Raw genomic sequence first — 21,659 nt, forward strand, 5'->3', positions numbered from 1 at the left:
TGATGCTGTTTCAGTCAAGAAAGACATGGGACTGACAGACAATAAGAGGCATTTGTCTCCTCTCTTTTCTAGTCTCCTTTTGACATTTTTATGGTGAGAAAACAGACTAAATGTTTTAATTAAGCCCACCTGTTCTGGTACTGTTGTTCATTCTGCATGTGAGGATGTGCACTGAGTGTTCATTTACATCAATGTGAAAATGTATTTTCCTGTAAATAAAATAAGACAACCACTAAGACTGCAAAACTCAAGTAATTGACTCATTCATTGGTGTGTTGTGTTATTAGTCAGCATTTTGTGGTTGGTTGCTTATTCCAGCCTCAGAGTACAGGGGCATTCAATGTAACGTGTATCTGATGCCATCTAGTGTATAAAGACGGAAATTATTTGGATCAAACTGCACTTTTATAATCTTAACAATGACCACACGATGCTGCCATTCTCCATCCATACACCCGTACATCAGTAATGTCATTGCGACACTAACTATTAGGCCTACACCATTTGGTATTTCACAAACATATTCACGTTAGATTGGAATGTCAAACTGTATGGCTACATACAATATGCTAATGCTCTTCGTTTTTAATTAGATCGGCGGTTTTTAACTGCATTGGACGTTTTAAATTGCATTGCAGGTAACAAGCTGGTGTGATTGTTTGAGACTCAGCTAGTGGCCATCAATAATCCAACATATTCCATCAATTGGCCTCTATAATTGGCCTTGAGAAGGTTACCATTTACCGAACCGTTTAACATTCGTAAGAAAACGATATACATTCACTTTAATGATTACAATGAACGGTGTTAAAAATAGAGCGGCCACGATGTTTCTTCACTCATTCAATGGGGTTGATATTTTCCCACTGTCAGGTTGGTAGGGGACATCTCAGAAGGCGTGGCTTGATTACGTTTCACTCCTCCCGTCACACACACACATGAGCGGGCAAGTGTATTTTTCTGTCCCTATCACCTCGCAAGGCTGGCCTCTACACGGGAATAATGCAATGTCATTGAAAATGTTACCTCGTATATCGTAGCCTACGTTTATTCAGAATGCGCCTCGCCCGAGATATAAGCACAGAAAATAGCACGCTAATGCTGACTTCGTATTGAAATTATTTGTATCAGGTGGATGTGAGCTGCGGTGGCTCAAGCGCATCGGTAACGAAGCTGCATGCTGTAAAACCGTTAAATAAAAAGAAAACCAAGCTGTTTATATCGTGGTTGTTCCTAGCAGTGACGACCCTCCGGACGTCGTAACCATGAGTGGACAGGACGAAAGTTCGGTGCGGGTCGCGTTGAGGTAAGCCTGTGACATTGGATGGTGTTCTGTTCTGTCGGAAAATAATGGTCATCCTGGTCACGCCTCTCCAGGATAATGTACCTACCTATATTATTATGGTGACAATGCCGGTGTTGATAAACCACAGCACGGGCTGTTATAATGGCCTAGTTACTGTGTACTAGCATGAATGTGTAGATAGCCTGAACATTTGCGCATTGGTTCCAAAATAACGCACAGTAGACTACAATGTGGCAAAGCAATCGACGTTTACGTAGGGATTAGGGATAGCAATAACACTATGTTTCTCCCGGCGTTTATTCTAGGACACATGTCAAATGTCAAACAGCTAAAGCAACACGGCCTTCGATTTGTTTTAAGTGTCACCATCAGCCCCCCATATAGGCCAACACAATTTCGTAGGTAATGTTTCATGGGTTTCCTTTGTTGGTGCTTAAGCTACAGTACACCTTTTCCCAATGTCCTGGCTGCAGACATAGTGACTACATGGATTTATGAATGAAGGGAGAAGGGGCGGATATGGTAAGAGAAAGCAATACCGCTTGCGTCTGTGTGTGTCATAGACCTGTAATGTCATGTGAGAAGGATCGGTGGAAGACAGACCAAGACCTGGTTACACCGCTCTCTCGTTACTGCAGGCAGACTTTGACCCAGTACTCTGTTTACTAAGTCTCTGTCTGGACTGGGCCTTGGTTTTACAAGCCTCTCTCCTGCATATACATGCAGCCATATTCACGAGACAATATACTAGCAGCAAGCACATCTACATAAACATGATACCGTAGAGACTGTTTAATTGCAGACATTTCAGGCAGACAGCATTTAGAGTTTTCAAAAACGACATACTGTCATTTCACTTAAAAGCATTTAACTGCAAGGACTAAGTACTAATTGCAATGACTGCATAATAGCCACTGAACTGTTGGCAGCATAAGCAGTACAGAGACTGTCCTCGGTGTTAAAATAGCTCCCCACAACACAATCGCAGACAGACACAAGTGTGTGTAAACCCTGCCCATGTATCCATCTGCATAGAAAGCACATGCCTCATGAATTATTTGCTAGCTTTGTATAAATCAAATCAAATTATATTGGTCACATTCACATGGTTAGCAGATATTAATGTGAGTGTAGCGAAATGCTTGTGCTTCTAGTTCCAACATTAATAACTAACAAGTAATCGAACAATTCCCCAACAACTATTTATACACGCAAATCTAACAAGTAAATTGACGTTGCTCTTATACCCAATAGTTCTTCCCGGCTGTATGTAATAAGACTTAAGATTTCCTGGGGTAACAGTGTAACAAACAATACATTAAAAAAAAGCAAATACTGCATAGTTTCCTAAGAACGCGAAGCGAGGCGACCATCTCTGTCGGGGGCCATTACTGTACGCATTTGCCAGTTATTTTTTAGTCTCTCTCTTTTGCAACTTTAATTTGGTCTTTTGTTTCCTCGACAATCAGGCTCCCACTCTTTATTCTCATGGAGGAGCCAGTGGAGAGAGTCTATACAGAACAAGGCCAACTACTGTATCTAACTGTGATCACGAAAATGAAGACACGCATAGATGATCAGATAGCATGTAATCAATCACATGTTCATAATATGTAATATAGGACCCTGAGTTCGAAAAACTCTGGGTCTTTGTTCTAAATCTCCCACACACCATTGCCTCTTCACCTGCCCCTGGGCCCTGATATAAACTTTGGTACCTGTCACTAATCCAAGTGTCCAGTGTATGGGCCAGTAAGCAGATCCCTTAAGCCCACAGTAAAGGGATACCTTCCCTGACCCTGCACCTTACTGCTCTCTCTGCTATTCTGAGAACTCCGGCCCAGCAGACCAAAGCTTACTTTATCACATTATGTACACATCCACTCACGGCACCCACACGCTGGCACATCCTTGCCAAGTCCCTCTCTAAGCCTGTAGCCCGCTTTTCCTTTCTCTCTCCCTCTACCTATCCCTGTCTCTCTCTCACACACACACACACACACACTGGCATGACAGCCGTTACAGTGGCTCATAAATAGATAGGCACTGTTTTTTCTTTCACGAAACCCTCAGACAGACGCAGACCTCCAGTACAAAATGTTACACACACTCCTGAGATCTAGAGAGTCATTTCAGAGACAGCCCTGTGTCGGTCTAAGCCTGTTTTCTGCTGTTGCCTTGGGTCCATTAGGCTGATTGTCTGTCTGTCTCTGTGTCAGAGGAGTTTTTGCATGGTAACATCAGCTTTGTCTGCTGTCTGCCAACCTGTCTCAAGGATAATGCTATTACATAGGACATTTCATCTTCTGATATAATGTAACACTTGCAGCCTGGTGGCCGCCAGATCTGTATGTGCTTGCCTTGATCCAACCCTACTGACTTGAAAGCACATAATGAGTACGTATCTGGCATCCAAGCTGACACAAAAAGTTCAAGCATCCACTTAATCATTCTTGTCGTGACTTTACAACATAATCAAAGCTGCTATCGTTGCAACCACATTGTACATTAGCCCTGACGAGTTATAGTAATATCCATAAAAAAACCCTCAACCCACTATTCAATTTTGAGTTTGCATCCCCTCCCACTGTAATTACTTCTGTGTGCTGGTGGAGACTGTCGAGCAGCAACTAAGTACATGTTTAAGACAGGTTGACGGACAGGTTTTCACTGACTTGTACCACACACACACACACACACACTCACAGCGATCACCAATGGAGCTTGTTGTTGTTAGATACACAGCCTGCCGGTGCCAGTTTGCCAACTGCTGTCAGTTAGCGAGGCGTAATGCTTCAGCCCCAGTTTCATGCACAAGGCTCATATGGTCCATTATCATCCTAATGCTCTTGTGATGTTAATGAGCGCGACAAGTAAAAGTTCAATGTTTTGGCACCAGAAGTGCACAGTCCTGTGTTCACCGATTCATTGGTGCATTACTGCGACGGAGTCGATCAGTGACTCTCATGAGCATATGTTTTCCGATGCTGCTCTTGAACATAAATGACTGGCACATAGATTTTGGTTCGACTTTTTCTGTGCTTTACACAATTTCGTTTTGTGCTCATTACACCTGTTTTATGTTTTTAGGCCAGCGCTTTTAAAACACACAGACAAGGCTATAGCTGTCCTGGACACAACTATATTGAAGTATTTATTCACTGGGGTCAGTATCGTATGAGTTCAGTCTAAATGGAATAAACATGGCCCATGTAAGTGTTAGTATGTTTGATCAAGTAAAGTGTGCCCGGAGGAGCCAGTCAAGTGGTCGTTTCATCAATATCCTTGAAGTGAATGAATTATGCATACCCTCAAGCCTGGAGCTAGGCTACAGTGGTAACAAACAGTGTTGTTCGTTTCAGGTTTCAAGTTGTTCATGTTAGAAGCTAGACAGGCCTTTTACACTATTTCAGGTAAAGTCAAAAGAAGACAATTCTTTCAGAAAGCAATAGAATTTACACTATAACGGATATGCCTTGTTATGTTAGTGTGATATATTGAGTGCAGCTTCTGTTTCAGATTTTCACATGTGGGGCATAAGTCACCAAAACAGCCGCTATTGTGCAATGGGACCAAACCCTCACAGAGTAAAATCCTTCCCACTAGTCAAACTGTCTCCATGATTAAAACAAAAAAAAACTTATACCCCTTGCAGTTAAGACACTTTTTGCAATTAAGAACTTTTGTAGCACCACAGCGACTTCTAAATTTCAGTCCAAGCCTGGTACCTTTTTTAAAAAGGTGTGGTTATGACTCCAACGCACAAGATGCCCCTCTTCGGACACATCCACACCTCCCATTGTTTTTTCAGTGTCAATCAAAGCCCAGCTCCTCCTCCTGCTCTTAGCCAATTACTTTTAGGAGAAGAGTGCACTTCCTGCCACGACACTGGAAAATGTTATGGTTTTACAGTACATTCATGATACATATGCACGAACCGCCATACAAATACATGCAAACCAGCTGCAGGCACACGTCATGTGATATTGCAACGTGTCCTTACTTACTACGGGAGACAATAACAATAGTTACAGTACCTATTCAATTTCATCCACTTCTCTCAGTATACAAGTAAGGCTACGTGTTGTAGCTGAATCCTTCTGGCTGAGACTCCTCTATGTGTATTTTACTCTTAGGCCATAACTGATAACTGAGTACTTCTTTGTGTCTCTGTCAGTGTTGCACCTTGTATCGTTCCCTAGCCTACAGCTTCTTTGTTTATATATAGAGAGATGGGTCTCTTGACTCTCTTCTGTCGACAGGCACTTTGCAGCTGAGCTGCCTGCACTCAACCGCCAGCCCAGTGATGTAGTCAAGTCACTAAACCTTGAGTCCGTGTCGAGTTCCCAAGTCCCTAGTGTTCGATTCCGAGTCCAAGTCCAAGTCCTTTATACTCGAGTACTACAACATTGCCCATGCCTGTTAGCCAGAGGGACAGAGTGTTTACTTTCTAAAATTAGTTTTATTTTAGTTTCACACATAGATATAAGATATTTATCTTTCACACAACACACAACAAGATCATCACAACATGCCCTTAAACCCAAACATGACCAAAATACAAGCCCTTAAAACGGCACAACAGAATATCACAAGATAAGCTTGTGTTGGCTTGAGGTCAGATACATTAACTTAGCCCAGATTGATAAACTAATGTGTTTTAGGAGTCTCACTGTTATCCCATTGCCAGAAGAAAATAACGTGTCTCTCAATTTATTTTCTGCAATTATCACTCATTGCCCTTGGCTGTGTCATTGCATTGGGTTGTTTTCTCCCATCCGAAATAACTCCAACTCACAAGGTTGTATGTCTGCTAGTGTCATCCTCTTATCTGGTGTTTTGACAGAGTTCCCTTTGTGGCATAGTGCTATTTAACTGCCCTGAATGTTTCCACATATGATCGCTGTTATTTTGTGTCATTCATCATAGTGCTTGGCTTGAGGAAGAGAAGATGGGTGTGTGTGTATGTGTGTGTGTGTCCTTTGTCTCTTGTCCTGGTTTCCCCCCCCTAACTGACAGTGTGAAATCGACAGCCACTGCGTGGACCCCTGCTCCTCTTTTCCTGCTCTTCCCTGTAGCTGCAATGTGACCTCTGACCCAGGAAGCATTAGAGCTGTGGCCACTGGTCAGTGAACCCCACCCCGCCCAGTGTGGTTACCCTGTGAATGGACATCACTCGCCCGTGTAGAAGAGCCTTGACAGATTTAAGCCAGGTGAAGAGAAGTGGGGGTTCTTGAGTTGCAGAATTCTCTGGCTGAATCTTCCCCTTCTTTCACTAGTGGCCTTGGTAACTGAAGTGACATCATTTTCCTGTGTGGACACTAAGAGAGACATTTGTTCATTCAAAGACCATTTGTTGAAGACATTTTAGGAAGAAGTTTTAGGGAAAAGTAGTTTGGTTTATTTGGTTGGAGGCGCTTACATGCATCGTTTGCATCAGTTGATCGTTGTTGAAATCTGCAGAGTTTGTCTTTCTGTGCTCTAAGGGGGGAAAAGCCTGTTACTACCTGTTAATCACAGAGCATTGACGTTGAGAATTATCCACTGACTTGCTTCATGATCTCCAGTACAGTACTTAAAAATGGACAGACTGTTCCTAAAAGCAAGTACAGTGGAATGAATATAACTTAGTTTGAAGACTGAGCATTAAACACTGACACCGCTGTTGTCAGCTGTTATTTTTTGCTGTAGCTATTACTCACAGTGATGCTCTGTAAACGTAGCTTAATGCACGTATTACACCATTACAACCCTGATATTATGACAGACTCTAAACAATGTGTCAGTCAGTGAGTCAGGGGCCTCTTAAGGTCGAGGCAAAAAGAGATCACACCTGATGTCCTGAAAAAGGCAACCGATGAACAGTGAATGATGACAGGTAACATCGTCATCCACACGCACAACACACAGTGTTGCCTTTTTGCGTTTTGCTTCACAATGTCATAATTGAAACAAACACACAACATTGGAGCATGAGGACATGAGCACTTTGTATGAAATCCACTCCATATGACGACAGTGGATGATGACCTTTTTCTCCACCCAGCCCATTTCTTCATCCTCCCCCAGCTCATCTCCATCAGAGGCATATCATATGACATCAGTGGATGTCGTCAGATAATGATGATGATGACAATAAGAATATTCCTATTAACCTTTTACTGCAGTGGACTAAATCAGGGTCTACTTTGAAATAAAAGTATGCACCTCACACGTATGGTTATGGGCTTTAAAAAAAGACACCTGTAACACGTCAGAAATAGAGTTGAAATTTTGAGTTTGCATCCCGAGTTTGCATTACACTTTATATACAGTACCAGTCAAAAGTTTGGACACACCTACTCATTATAGGGTTTTTCTTTATTTTTACTATTTTCTACATTGTAAAATAATAGTGAAGACATCAAAGGTATGAAATATCACATATGGAGTCATGTAGTAACCATAAAAGTGCTAAACTATTCAAAATGTATTTTATATTTGAGATTCTTTAAAGTAGCCACCCTTTGCCTTGATGACAACTTTGTACACTCTTGGCATTCTGTCAACCAGCTTCATGTGGTAGTCACATGGAATGCATTTCAATTAACAGGTGTGGCTTGTTAAAAGTACATTTGTGGAATTTCTTTCCTTCTTAATGCGTTTCAGAAAATCAGTTGTGTTTTGACAAGGTAGGGGTGGTATATAGAAGATAGACCTATTTGGTAAAAGCCCAATCCATATTATGGCAAGAACAGCTCAAATAAGCAAAGATTAACAACACTCCATCATTACTTTAAGACATGAAGGTCAGTCAATCCGGAAAACTGCCCTCGCAAAAACCATCAAGCGCTTTGATGAAACTGGCTCTCGTGAGGACTGCCACAGAAAAGGAAGACCCAGAGTTACCTCTGCTGCAGAGGATAAGTTCATTAGAGTTACCAGCCTCAGAAATTGCAGTCCAAATAAATGCGTCACAGAGTTCAAGTAACAGACACATCTCAACATCAAGTGTTCAGAGGAGAACACGTGAATCAGGCCTTCATGGTTGAATTGCTGCAAAGAAACAAGCAATTGACATTAGATCGGTGGAAATCTGTCCTTTGGTCTGATGAGTCCAAATTTGAGATGTTTGGTTCCAACCGCCGTGTCTTTGTGAGACGCAGAGTAGGATGACCTCTGCATGTGTAGTTCCCACCGTGAAGCATGGGGGAGGAGGTGTGATGGTGTGGGGGTGCTTTGCTGGTGACACTGTCTGTGATTTATATAGAATTCAAGGCACACTTTACCAGTATGGCTACCACATCATTATGCAACGATACACCATCCCATCTGGTTTGAGCTTAGTGGGACTATCATTTGTTTTTCAACAGGACAATGACCCAACACACCTCCAGGCTGTGTCAGGGCAATTTGACCAAGAATGAGAGTGATGGAGTGCTTCATTAGATGACCTGGCCTACACAATCACCCAACCTCAACCCAATTGAGATGGTTTGGGATGGTTGGACCGCAGAGTGAAGGAAAAGCAGCCAACAAGTGCTCAGTATATGTGGGAACTCCTTCAACTGTTGGAAAAGCATTCCAGGTGAAGCTGGTTGAGAAAATGGCAAGAGTGTGCAAAGCTGTCATCAAGACAAAGGGTGGCTACTTTGAAGAATCACAAATATAAAATATATTTAGATTTGTATAACACTTTTTTGGTTACTACATGATTCCATATGTGATATTTCATAGTTTTATTCTACAATGTAGAAAATAGTAAAAATAAAGAAAAAACCTTGAATGAGTAGATGTGTCCAAACTTTTGACTGGTACTGTACAGTACGTCACAGAAAACTGAAATATAACAAAACCTTTTGACATAGAAACACCAGATTTTAAATTATGTTTATTAATTATGAAATCATGAAAAATATTAATACAATTCCACCCATTAGGCCACTAGGTAATTTGACTGCAGGAAAGGGTTACAGTGCCATTTCCTTCCCCATCCCCTCTCTTCTTCCTCTATCCCTGGGCATCCATTAACCCAGGCCTGTTCTGCTCTAACCCATGTCATAGAGGGCGTAGCTGAAGCTTTTCATTCTTCTTTCAAGGGGACCTTTCAAAACTGATTGAGACACTTGTTGTAAGCAGCACAACAACAGAACCATTTATCGGCATTTGTGTGTGTGTGTATCAGAAGTTCACTGTAAATCCGGTGTCTAAAGTTCCCTGGTCTCAGTTTCAGGTGCAGTGAAGGGCCAGAGAAAAGAGAGAGAGTGTGTGTGTGTGTGTGTGTGTGTGTGTGTGTGTGTGTGTGTGTGTGTGTGTGTGTGTGTGTGTGCGTGTGTGTGTGTGTGTGTGTGTGTGTGTGTGTGTGTTGTGTGTGTGTGTGTGTGTAGAACGGTCCCTCGTTAACCTCTGCTCTACAGCATCAGTGTCTCAGGGTAAAAACAACCCGGGAAGTAAAGGGTCTGTTCCAACGCTCATTAAAGGCCCAATGCAGTCAAAATATGTTTTACTATGGTTTACAGTATATCATGTTGTACAAAAGCTGATGAAACTAACACTGTAAAAGTGTGATCAAATTGGATCATTGTTATTTAACTGATAGTGGCTGGTTGAAAATACAATCTACACAGGAACGTCTAATCAGAAGGTTTGCATGGTGTTTTGGCCTTCCATGGAGACATCACCACGCAGTAAATTGATGAATAGACCAATAACAACAAGAGTTCCAAACCTCTCTGCCAATTTAACTAGGCAAGTCAGTTAAGAACACATTTTTATTTATGATGACCACCTACCAGGGAACTGCCTTGTTCAGGGGCAGAACGACAGATTTTTATCTCGTCAGCTCGGGGATTCGATCCAGCAACTTTTCGGTTACTGGCCCAGCGCGCTAACCACTAGGTTACCTGCCACCAACAACAGCTAGTTTTTAGTTTTCCCTTCCCAACACAGAGACCTCTCCCAGACAAATTAAAAATATTATTTTATTTAACCAGGCAAGTTAGTTAAGAACAAATTCTTATTTATCCCTATGGAACTCCCAATAACAGACAGATGTGATGCAGCCTGGATTGGAACCAGGTACTGCAGTGACTCCTCTTGCAGTGTCTTAGACTACTGTGCCACCCGGGAGCCCTAACTAAATACAGTAAGGTACTTAATTGTTACGCAGAAATGATTTGCTCTTGATATAAAAAAAAAAACCTGTCTGCATTGGGCATTTAAAAACCCTGTTCCTAGTGCCTGAATTCCCCAGGTACTTGGCCACAATTTAACCTCTGATATGAGTGGAGTTTAAAAGCCAGCTGCCTAACTCTATTCTCCTCCCTTTGCAATGTGTGGACACAGGGCAGCAATCCTCCCTCTTCTTTCTGTTTTCTTCTCAAATGAATCCGAACAAGTCTATATGAGTGAAAGATTGATTGTTTCCTGTAATCTAGTTGTGTATCGTACCGGTTGTTTCCCTTCAGTGTGGGTCCAGATGCTTCTCTGGACTCATGTAGCTCTAGAATTAGATTAGGGCTGTGACTGCTGTGGTTTGCAGATGGGAAATGATATGTGATGGTCTCTCAGGGGACCATTGTGGTTGGCTGAGGCGGAGGCAGTGGCTGAGGTCAGGTAATCACCTTTCTTACCAGTATAGTTATTATTATTCATGGAGATCTACACACATACTGTATAGACTCAACCATATCCATAGCAGAGAACACTGGTTATGACGGTCACCAGCCTTCCCCGGTGCAGCCAGTGCACCCTGGCCTCTGGCCTGCAGTACATTTCAAATTTTAAAAGAGCCATTCTGTTTGAAGTGTGTTTGTTTAGTAGGAGATTATGCTGGCGAGAAATGTGACTGTGCTACCGCCTGGCCCTGCGTCTTGCTGCCCTTTGAACCAGGTCAATGTATGGTGGTGGTGGTAGCTGTGTGGAGGGAGGGAGGGAGGGAGGGAGGGAGGGAGGGAGGGAGGGAGGGAGGGAGGGAGGGAGGGAGGGAGGGAGGGAGGGAGAGAGGGAGAGAGAGAGAGAGAAAATGAGAGGGAGAGAGAGGGAGAGAAGGACAGAGAGAGAATGCGACAAAGAGAGACAGACAGGCAAGGTTGCCCCAGATAATTCGTACTGGGTCCATAGGAGAGACTCGGCTCAGGCCCAGGACAGCTGCTTCTGAATGGGGTTGAGCTATAGTGAGCTAGCCTGGCGCTGCCCATTTTATTCTGAGAGGGGTTAGTGAGTTACCAAGTGCCGCCGCCATGGTGCATGGCTCCTCTGGCTGTCACTGTAATCGCTGTAATGAGGTCTCCAGCGTGACGCTAACTGGACATGTCACATGGGGAGAGTCTGTCAGGAGCTCTACGGTGTGTGTCCATACGCGTGTGTGTTGGCTTGCGTGTATGTGTGTGCGTCAGTCCATGTGTGTGTCAGCCTTTCATCTCACAGAAGCGACCTATCCCACCTCAGTTAACTTCAGCCCACCTCTTCTGAACCGGATTATTGCATACTTTCAACATATATTTTATATTCCCCGAAGGAGGCTTAACCTGACCGGGGTGTTGACTGAGTTGTCATGGAGGGTAAATGTACAGTCGTTATCACAGAGAGCTAATAGCTCTCTGCTCAGTCAGTCAGTCCCCTTGTACTGTGTTAGGCAAAGGCTTTGGGTCCCCTATAGAGGTACAGGAACTGGAGAGTTAGATTACTAGAAAACAACACATAAGACTTAATACTTTTTGGCACAATAGTGTAGTGTTGTCCTATGCTGGTCCTGGGGATGGAGTTGGACTCAAAGGGTGTATACATTTTTTGGTTCAGGCCAGCACTAACACACATCTGGTTCAACTTATCACCTAATCACTGATTACCTTGATTCGTTTTGTCAGAGCTGGGCTAGAACAAACATTTACACCACTCTGGATCCCCAGGACTAGTGTTGAAAAACACTGCTGTAGTCTAGAGGGTGGATTAGTGCTTTAAGTCTAAAGTCTACATGAAGGTATGGAGCAGCTACTGTATATGTCAACCATTATTCACCCTGATGGATCCAGTGTTTTCATTTCACTCATAGCCTTAAAACCTGTCAGTCAACTATCCCAGCTAGAGGACAAATGTAATGTACACAAGTGCACTACTCACTCACACTGCACTGTGAAGTGTGCTCAACACTCATAAACTTCTCATTATATATAATGTCAACAGTGGAGAGGCGACTCCCGGATGTTAGCCTTCTAGGCAGAGTTAGAAAGAAAAACCCATATCTCAGACTGGCCAATATAAATAAGAGATTAAGATGGGCAAAAGAACACAGACACTGGACAGAGGAAGTCTGTCTAGATGGCCAGCATCCCGGAGTCGCCTCGTGTTTTGTGGGTACTATTTAATGAAGCTGCCAGTTGAGGGACTTGTGAGGTGTCTGTTTCTCAAACTAGACACTCTAATGTACTTGTCCTCTTTCTCAGTTGTGCATCGGAGCCTTCCACTCCTCTTTCTATTCTGGTTAGGGCCAGTTTGTGCTGTTCTGTGAAGGGAGTAGTACACAGCATTGTACGAGATCTTCAGTTTCTTGGCAATTTCTCGCATGGAATAGCCTTCATTTCTCAGCACAAGAATAGACTGATGAGCTTCAGAAGAAAGTTATTTGTTTCTGGCCATTTTGAGCCTGTAATCGAACCCACAAATGCTGATGCTCCAAATAACTAGTCTAAAGAAGGCCAGTTTTATTGCTTATTTAATCAGAACAACGGTTTTCAGCTGTGCTAACGTAATTTCAAAAGGGTTTTCTACTGATCAATTAGCCTTTTAAAATGATCGACTTGGATTAGCTAACACAACGTGCCATTGGAACACAGGAGTGATGGTTGCTGATAATGGGCCTCTATATGCCTATGTAGATATTCCATAAAAAATCTGCCGTTTCCAGCTACAATAGTAATTTACAACATTAACAATGTCTACACTGTATTTCTGATCAATTTGATGTTATTTTAAATGGACAAAAAATTTGCTTTTCTTTCAAAAACAAGGACATTTCTAAGTGACCCCAAACTTTTGAACGGTGGCAAACATTGATCTATATGGCTCTGGTCTAGAGGCCTATACTGTTTAAACAAATTTCTGGTCTGAAATATCTTTCTGGTGTTGAGAAAGCAGCTTTGAAGTGGCAGTGGTCAGTTAAGTTTATTGGTCTTATTTATTCAGGAGGAATCTGTCAACAATCTTGAGCTGGTCATATATCCTGGGAGAATCTCACTTTAATTTCCTCGATTCCTCATGTTCTCTCTCCTCGCCTCAAGGAGAGAGGAAGCAAGGAAACAAGGAAATGCAATTGAGATTCTCCCAGGATATTGTGTATGGAAGACACTGGGGGATGTCACAGAGCAAGGCTGGAGTCCTAGACATGCACACACAAGAAGGAGTGTTTGACTGTTTGTCTTGCCTCACCGCCTTGGCTGGGATGCTCTCATCACAATCAATCAGACCAATGATGTGATTTACACTGCACTGAACTCACTCTCTTTCCTCATGTAGGGACATTTGACACCAAATGAAATGCTATTGAATGTAATCTCATGACCAGTGCTGTGTATTATCTAGTATCTTTGATCTCATCTTTGGCTGGAAGCCAGCCCAGCATTCTCACTTTTAGTATTTCTGCATTATTGTTACTTAACGTGTTGTAAGCGGTGATGAGTATTATCTTTGTTGTGATGGTTCTGTCCTGTTTTAGGAAGTGGGCCAAAGGGATTACTGTGGATTCCCCCTAACGCCCCAAACCCCAAAAACTTGTGTCAAACAGAGGTCTGTCAGAGGGGTGTTCTGCAGGAACATGAACAAAGAGATCAGTAATGGACTAGAATACAAGCCTACCTGTTGAGGCAGCAGAAATTTGGAAATACTGAAATACTCTGTAGCAAATACAGAAGAAAGTTATGACCCAGATTATGTACTAGAGGTGTAACATGTGTACAGGTAATGCAGCCTCCTCTTCCACTCTTCTCAACCTCCTCTCCTCTCATCTATCCCTTCCTCGCTTTGTCCCCTCTTCTCATTCACTGTGTAATCCCAGAGAGAGGATGCTAAATAGCCGGGATCTGATGTCACTGGGGCACAAGAACACCACTGTAGCCTGACTGTGTATGTGTGTGTGTGCGTGTGTGTGCGTGCGTGCGCGTGTGTGTGCGTGCGTGCTGTAGCCTGACTCTCTGCTGTGACTCTCCAATCACAATACTGCCCTTATAAACACAATTACAGGCCTAACACAAGTAATGCGTTTACTTACAGTACTCTTCCATCAAGTCTTCTGAATATTTCCCATTTGAATTGAGTTGAAATCATGTGATATTTGTCCAGTGAGTTCTGTGATGAGCTAGACAGGCGCAGGGGCAGCGTGTATGGGGGAATTGCAAGGCAGGGTGTGACTGTTTACCTCATGTAGCTCCACAGCTTCCACTCTTCTCTGAGCCCAGGCTCGAACACTGAGGGCTCTGTATGGGGCAGAGTGGTGGAGTGTGCTGGCATCGTGAGGGGAATCGCACACACAGACACACATACGCAGGCACGCAAACACACACACACGTAGGTATGCACGCACGCAGGCACACATACAAACACGCAGGTATGCACACACACACACACACACACACACACACACACACACACACACACACACACACACACACACACACACACACACTCCAGGCCCCTAGAAAAACAGATTAGTGAATAATACATGTATTACTAAGAACTGGACCAACAGATCTACTGTATGTAGCACAGATGAAGCTAACTGTTTTATAGAAGCAATAAAGCACTCAAACGTGGCATATCGTGGTTAACTTAATGTCTAAAAGTCAACCATAACCCTGAATCATACTCGACATGCAACTTTCAAACTCAGCTTATCAAAGCTTTGCCCTTGAGGTTTTGTCAAGGAGCTAAGGCCTCTCTACCATCTGCATGCCACATCTCTGCATACCACAAGTCAATATGTCAACACATCAGAATAAGTACTGAGTCGGGTGTAGTCACTACAGTGTAGTCTCTTCTGATAACACTATAGAAGTGAAGATATTAACATATCAGACACATCTACCGAAGGGTGGAATGTTATGAAATGACTAACTGTTATGTGATAATGTTTTCCGTGCCTCAAATGTAACTTTGCCTTCAGCAAATAAGAAGGCATAGATGGAAACCAAGCACACAAAACATCTCCATTATAAACTCTCGCTTCCTCTCTCTCGCTCTCTCTCTCTCTCTCTCTCTCTCTCTCTCTCTCTCTCTGTCTCTCTCTCTCTCTCTCTCTCTCTCTCTCGCCGTCCCTCTCCTTTTCTGTATATCGATTCATGTTTAACATTTTATACAGTTACAAACCGTAACGCGGCATCTCTCTCGACCCTCTCTCAGGATTCGTCCTCAGCTGGCGAGGGAGAAGATCGAGGGATGTCACATCTGTACGTTCTGCATGCCCGCCGAGCCCCAGGTGATGCTGGGTAAAGACAAGGCATTCACTTACGACTACGTGTTTGACATGGACTCCCAGCAGGACATCATCTACACACACTGCACTGAGAAACTCATCGAGGGATGCTTCGAGGGGTACAACGCTACCATCTTCGCCTATGGACAGGTCAGATATTTGCATGACACGCACACGCACACACACACACACACACACACACACACACACACACACACACACACACACACACACACACACACACACAGAGGCGTACATGCACAAATGCATACATATACACACATGCACACACACATTTACAAACATGCGCACACACGCATTAAAAACACCAACACATACACGCACCATATTTGCCTACAGACGCAATGCGGTTCAGTGCTGGACACACCCAAGGAAAGGGATGGGCTCTGCCACCCCCAGGAATCCACCACGTGTCCTGTGGTCTCTGGTCCCTTGCCGGATGAATTCAAAAAACAGTGTTGTTACTGTAAGCAAGCAGAACATGTTATCACACCTTGTTTCCAATACCAAACTCACACTGGCTATTACAACGTCATTCATCAAACCCCTATCTGTGACTCAGTGAGGGATAAACTATAACTCTGCTAAACTCACATTGACCGTAGCATCGTCATTTATTCAACCTTATAACTGTGTATCAGTGAGTTATATAGCACTGCTTTGAAACTGTTCTCAGTTAGGCTCCACGTCTTCATAGAGCTGATTTCAGAGGAAGAGAGAAGCCAACAGGCCACGAAGACTCAGCAACAGCAGGCATGTTCTAACGGGACCAACCTCAGGGTTTTTATTGGCTTGATAGATTAACACCTGCGACTGACTTTCTACAGTACATGTTCATATCTATCTATCAGGCTCTCTTTCACTATCTCTCTCTCTCTCTCTTTCTCCCTGCTCTCTCTCTCTCTCTCTCTCTCTCTGCCTGTCTGTCTTTCAGTGGAAGGCATTCAGTTGTACAACTGAGTAGGTATCCCCCTTTCCCTTTCTTGCTCTTACTCTCTCAAACTTGTTCACTTTTTCTTGCGTTTGCTTCTGTCACAACCTCTTCCTCTGATCTGAAGCTCTATAGTGGAGCTCTGCCAAACTCTCCTTTCACTCCTCTCCTCCTCCTCTTAATCTCTCTGTCCATTCTCCTCTGCCGGCTCCATTCTTCTCAGCCCCGTTGTCTCCCTGTCAGACTCTCATTCAGGGGGTACAGCGGGTCGCGCACACGCAAACGCATACACATGCACACTCACACACAACAATTTATATGTACGCATGCATGCACACACACTCACATTACATCTACACAAATACACACAAAAACACACGGGCACACACACACACACACACACACACACACACACACACTACTGTCAGAGTATCTTTCAGGTGACGTGTGAATTAGCGTCGCATTCCTTAGGTAGTCACCATGACAACCAAGCCCCCAACCCCAATGTGTGTGCACTGTGCAGTTGTAGCTACATATATTAGGAATGGCTTTAGTCCAGGAGAGTCATTTTGGCAGGGCTTATTTTTCTTCTATTCTGGCGTTTTGTACTGTTTTTTAATTTGAGTAAGAAAAGCTGATCCCCACTCCCCGTTTATAACTTCCTGTATTCATGAAATAGCAGCATAGGCCCACTGACTGTCTGAATAAGTTTCAAGTCAGATAAATGAGTAAATAAATGAAACAATATAATTGGTTATTGATCCTATCATATCCTCGCCCTTCTTGTCCCTCTCCCCTAGACTGGTTCGGGGAAGACCTACACCATGGGCACAGGGTTTGACGTGAACATCAGTGAGGAGGAGTTGGGCATCATTCCCCGGGCAGTCAAGCACCTCTTCAGGGGCATTGAGGAACGACGGCACTCCGCCACAGAGCAGGGCAAGCCTGTACCCGAGTTCAAGATCAACGCACAGTTCCTGGAGGTATGTGTGACGGAAAGGACAAAACGTACTATGTGCTTTTTTAGCTGAGGTGATTTGGTTAAGACGTTGGGTTGGTGAGCGGGAGACCCGTATTCAATCCCCACTGGTTACACTTTTGAACCAGAAATGCAATCTCTCTCTGTAGTCTCCCATTAGCTCTACAACATGAGGAAGCTTGGAGATGCAGGTTTCTAAATCTCTGAAAAGAAGCCCATTGGCCCTGGAAGGCTAGGTTGGAGCCTTCGTTATTGCTTACTTAAACCTATCCGGTTCCCTTCCCTTAGAGCTGCTAACACAAGAGCGGTATTAGGGGAAAGGGTTCTGGCTAGGGGTTGCAGCAGCTCTGTGTAGCAACCTGGAGCAGATGGAAGGATACTCTACTTCTGTCTGCTCATGGGATGTGTTCAGCTAATTTATCTCTACAGGCAGATGATTTATCACCATAGAGTAATTACTAGGGAATTACGCGTCTCACTCAAATCTGATATCGCTTGCTGGTACATGTCTCTAAAAACTAATAAAGCAGTATACTTTCTATAACCAAAATGACTTAACTACTGATGTTTTCCATGCACAGTTATTTGGATTTGGGGTATTGGTTCATTGGCTTGTTTTTTCCCCTCCTATCCCAGCTGTACAATGAGGAAGTGTTGGATCTGTTTGAATCAACGCGGGACATGGATGGGAAGAGACAGAAGTCCACCATCAAGATTCATGAGGACGCTAGCGGAGGCATCTACACTGTGGGAGTCACCACGCGCACGGTCACCTCCGAGGCAGAGGTTAGTCTCAATCACAATCTAAAGCAGAAGAACACCAATCTGTACCTATGGTCGTTGGTTAAACATATGTTATTGCTGTGAGCCTAAATCTGTCTGTGAATGTGTTTGGGTCAAGGCTCAGGAGAAGACCCATATGCAGACAGTTTCGAAGTAACAAAAGTTTATTACAAAAACAGGGGGGCAGGTTAACAACAGGTCAAGGGCAGGCAGAGGTCAGTAGTCCAAAGCAGAGTCTGAAAGGTACAGAACGGCAGGCAGGCTCAGGGTCAGGGCAGGCAGAGGTCAGTAATCCAGGGTGGTGTGACAAGGTACAAAACGACAGGCAAGCTCAGGGTCAAGGCAGGCAGAATGGTCAAAAACCGGGAAAGCTAGAAAACAGGAACTAGACACAGACAGGAGCACGGGAAAATCCGCGGGCATTCTTGACGAAACAAAACGAACTGGCAACAGACAAACAGAGAACACAGGTATAAATACACTGGGGATAATGACGAAGATGTAGGGGGGTGGAGACAAGCACAAAGACAGGTGAAACAGATCAGGGTGTGACAAACAGAATTTCTCTCTTGAATACACTGTACTAACACTAAACTCTCCCATTCCTTTCCTGTCCCTGGTCCTCCTTCCCCCTCCCTGTACAGATGATGCAGTGTCTGAAGCTGGGTGCTCTGTCCCGTACTACAGCCAGCACCCAGATGAACATCCAGAGCTCGCGCTCCCATGCCATCTTCACCATCCACCTGTGCCAAGTCAGAGTCTGCACTCCAGACGACAGCGTACGTGGCATTGCACCAGTGGCCTGGAGCTCTCTAGAGCCAAGCCTAGGATAGGATACACTTTTCACAGTCTATTTCACTGGCTGTACTATTTTCACTGTCATTCTTTAGAAATTACATGATAAAAAGGTTATTAAGCTGCATAATCATTACCATTTTATTTGGGAGTTGTTGTAACATACAACCACTCGTTTGTTTCCGATTGTGAAAATACACATGAATAACATTTCATTTCCTAGTATTTATGAGATAAACAATAAACACCCCAGCTGATAAACAAGAGGACTGTGAAATGCAGCGTTACCCAAGCCTCCCACACAGCACCCCAGCCAGCGACACAGCTCACCACACAGCATATCTCCCCACATAAATCCCAATGGACACACACACCAGCTGGGCATGATGTCACCCTCCTCTCTCTGCTCCGCTGATTAAATGGACAATATACAGGCTGCTACTGACACAGATATGTCTATCCACTGGTGTTGCTATTGAGAGCTATAATGGAAGACGAAAGCCACCAGTTATATTTCTCATAAGCCTAAATCAATGCTCGAGCCAAAATGTCCATACACATGTCCAAGACATGAAGTTACACACACAATCACCAAGTGTATTTTCCCCCACAGTCTCTTCTTTGTTTTATACACCATACCCATCTCCTTCAGGAGTCCAATGAGACAGACGGCCGCCTGGCCAACGGTTCCTCTGAGATCAACTCTGAGTTTGAGACGCTGACGGCTAAGTTTCACTTTGTGGACCTGGCCGGGTCGGAGAGACTAAAGAGGACAGGAGCTACTGGGGATAGAGCCAAGGAAGGCATCTCCATCAACTGTGGACTGGTGAGACTCTCACTGTAAAATAATGCATGCTATAGTTAGAAAATTGGTGAACACACAGTGCCTGGTTTGGGTCAATTTATTACAAGTTGACGGACTTTAAATGGAAATGACCCGCACCATTCCCAATGCTAGAACAGTGCATGTAAAGGTCATAGGTTACTCAACACTAAGAGGTTTTGGAGAGTCAGGACAGTGGTGATGCCATGTCCTCTTCTTAGATGACTGACCTGAACTGTTTCAATGATACACTTGTGTAGAGCTGAGAAGCTATCGGGGAAAGCGCCACCTGGTGGCTGAGAAAGATGTTGCAGATGTCCTACCAACACTGTGGCACCACCTCTTTGATTGACAACTGCATTTAAACGCCACATTAAAGGAAGGATTTGATGCTTTATTTTTGATAGAATGCAGATGCTTAAGCCTCATTTTTAAGGATCTCATCTCATCTTCATGTCTCCTTGGTCGGTTTTTCCTCTCTCGCTGCAGCTTGCTCTGGGTAACGTGATCAGTGCTCTGGGGGACAGGAGTAAGAGGTCCACCCACGTGCCTTACAGGGACTCGAAACTCACCCGGCTACTGCAGGACTCTCTGGGAGGAAACAGGTCTGTACGTCCTCATAAACCACATAAAGACACTGTATGTAATAGTGTTTGAAGAAATAGATATAATAACAGTTGTATTCTATTTCTGGAATATCACTAGAACCTCTCCTTGAAGCTTTATTATGTGGATTCATTAATTATCTGTCTAATGAAGGTCTGCTGACTAAAATGTCAATGTTTTAAAAGTAATCTATTAAAACCGGATTTTCTTTATGCTAGTGGGTGAATTAATTACCATATATTTGAACATTTATCTATTTTTTAAATAAATTCAAATAATTCATTTGATTTATTTTTTCCAAGTAGTTTACAAAGTGATTTACATTGACGTTGCCTATGTGGTTATTCCGTTTCAAATTATTTTTGTGTGTGTCTGTCTACGGCCCGTGTCCATCTTCTCTCTCTCTCTCTATCCCCAGTCAAACGGTGATGATAGCGTGTATCAGCCCATCTGACCGGGACTTCATGGAGACACTGAGCTGTCTGAACTACGCTAACCGAGCCAGGAACATTAAGAACAAGGTGATGGTGAACCAGGACAAAGCCTCCCAGCAGATATCAGCTCTCAGGACTGACATTGCCAGGCTACAGATGGAACTGATGGAGTACAAGACGGTAAGAGAAGGAAAGAGAGGATGGAGGGTGCAAGAGAGAGAGGGAGATAAAAACATTTTTTTTGTTGCTATTTTTAGATATCATTATAAAGGCACTGTTTTCCAGGTCAAGTCACATGGTTAACTGTACCATAATATGGATCCATTTAACTTCTAAAACGTACTAACGGCTGCACATGTGTCCATTGAGGTTGTATTTCTGGTAGCCTGGAATCCAACTAAACAATAGTGAAACAGAGGGATATTCAGTGTGGATTTTCAGTCTATATTTCTCTATGACCTGCACTCATCTCTCTGCTTCCCTCTGGTCTGAGCAGGGCAAGCATCTGGTAGGGGAGGTATAACAATGTATAGTTGTA

At 43.6% G+C, this 21,659-nt stretch overlaps 1 protein-coding gene across 1 annotated transcript in view; it reads left to right on the forward strand.

Annotated features, from left to right (window-relative positions):
• The first annotated feature begins 327 nt into the window (after positions 1–327).
• Positions 328–21,659, forward strand: part of LOC110500278 (kinesin-like protein KIF21A) — a 41,749-nt gene continuing 20,417 nt past the window's right edge. Inside the window, 8 exon segments of the mRNA XM_021577571.2 lie at positions 328–1,306; positions 15,677–15,899; positions 17,502–17,684; positions 18,317–18,466; positions 19,108–19,242; positions 19,911–20,084; positions 20,571–20,686; positions 21,106–21,301. Coding sequence (XP_021433246.2) covers positions 1,266–1,306; positions 15,677–15,899; positions 17,502–17,684; positions 18,317–18,466; positions 19,108–19,242; positions 19,911–20,084; positions 20,571–20,686; positions 21,106–21,301 — 1,218 coding nt within the window. The 5' untranslated portion in view covers positions 328–1,265.

Source organism: Oncorhynchus mykiss, chromosome 21 (assembly GCF_013265735.2).
Source record: "Oncorhynchus mykiss isolate Arlee chromosome 21, USDA_OmykA_1.1, whole genome shotgun sequence".
NCBI classification, from domain to species: Eukaryota; Metazoa; Chordata; class Actinopteri; order Salmoniformes; family Salmonidae; genus Oncorhynchus; species Oncorhynchus mykiss.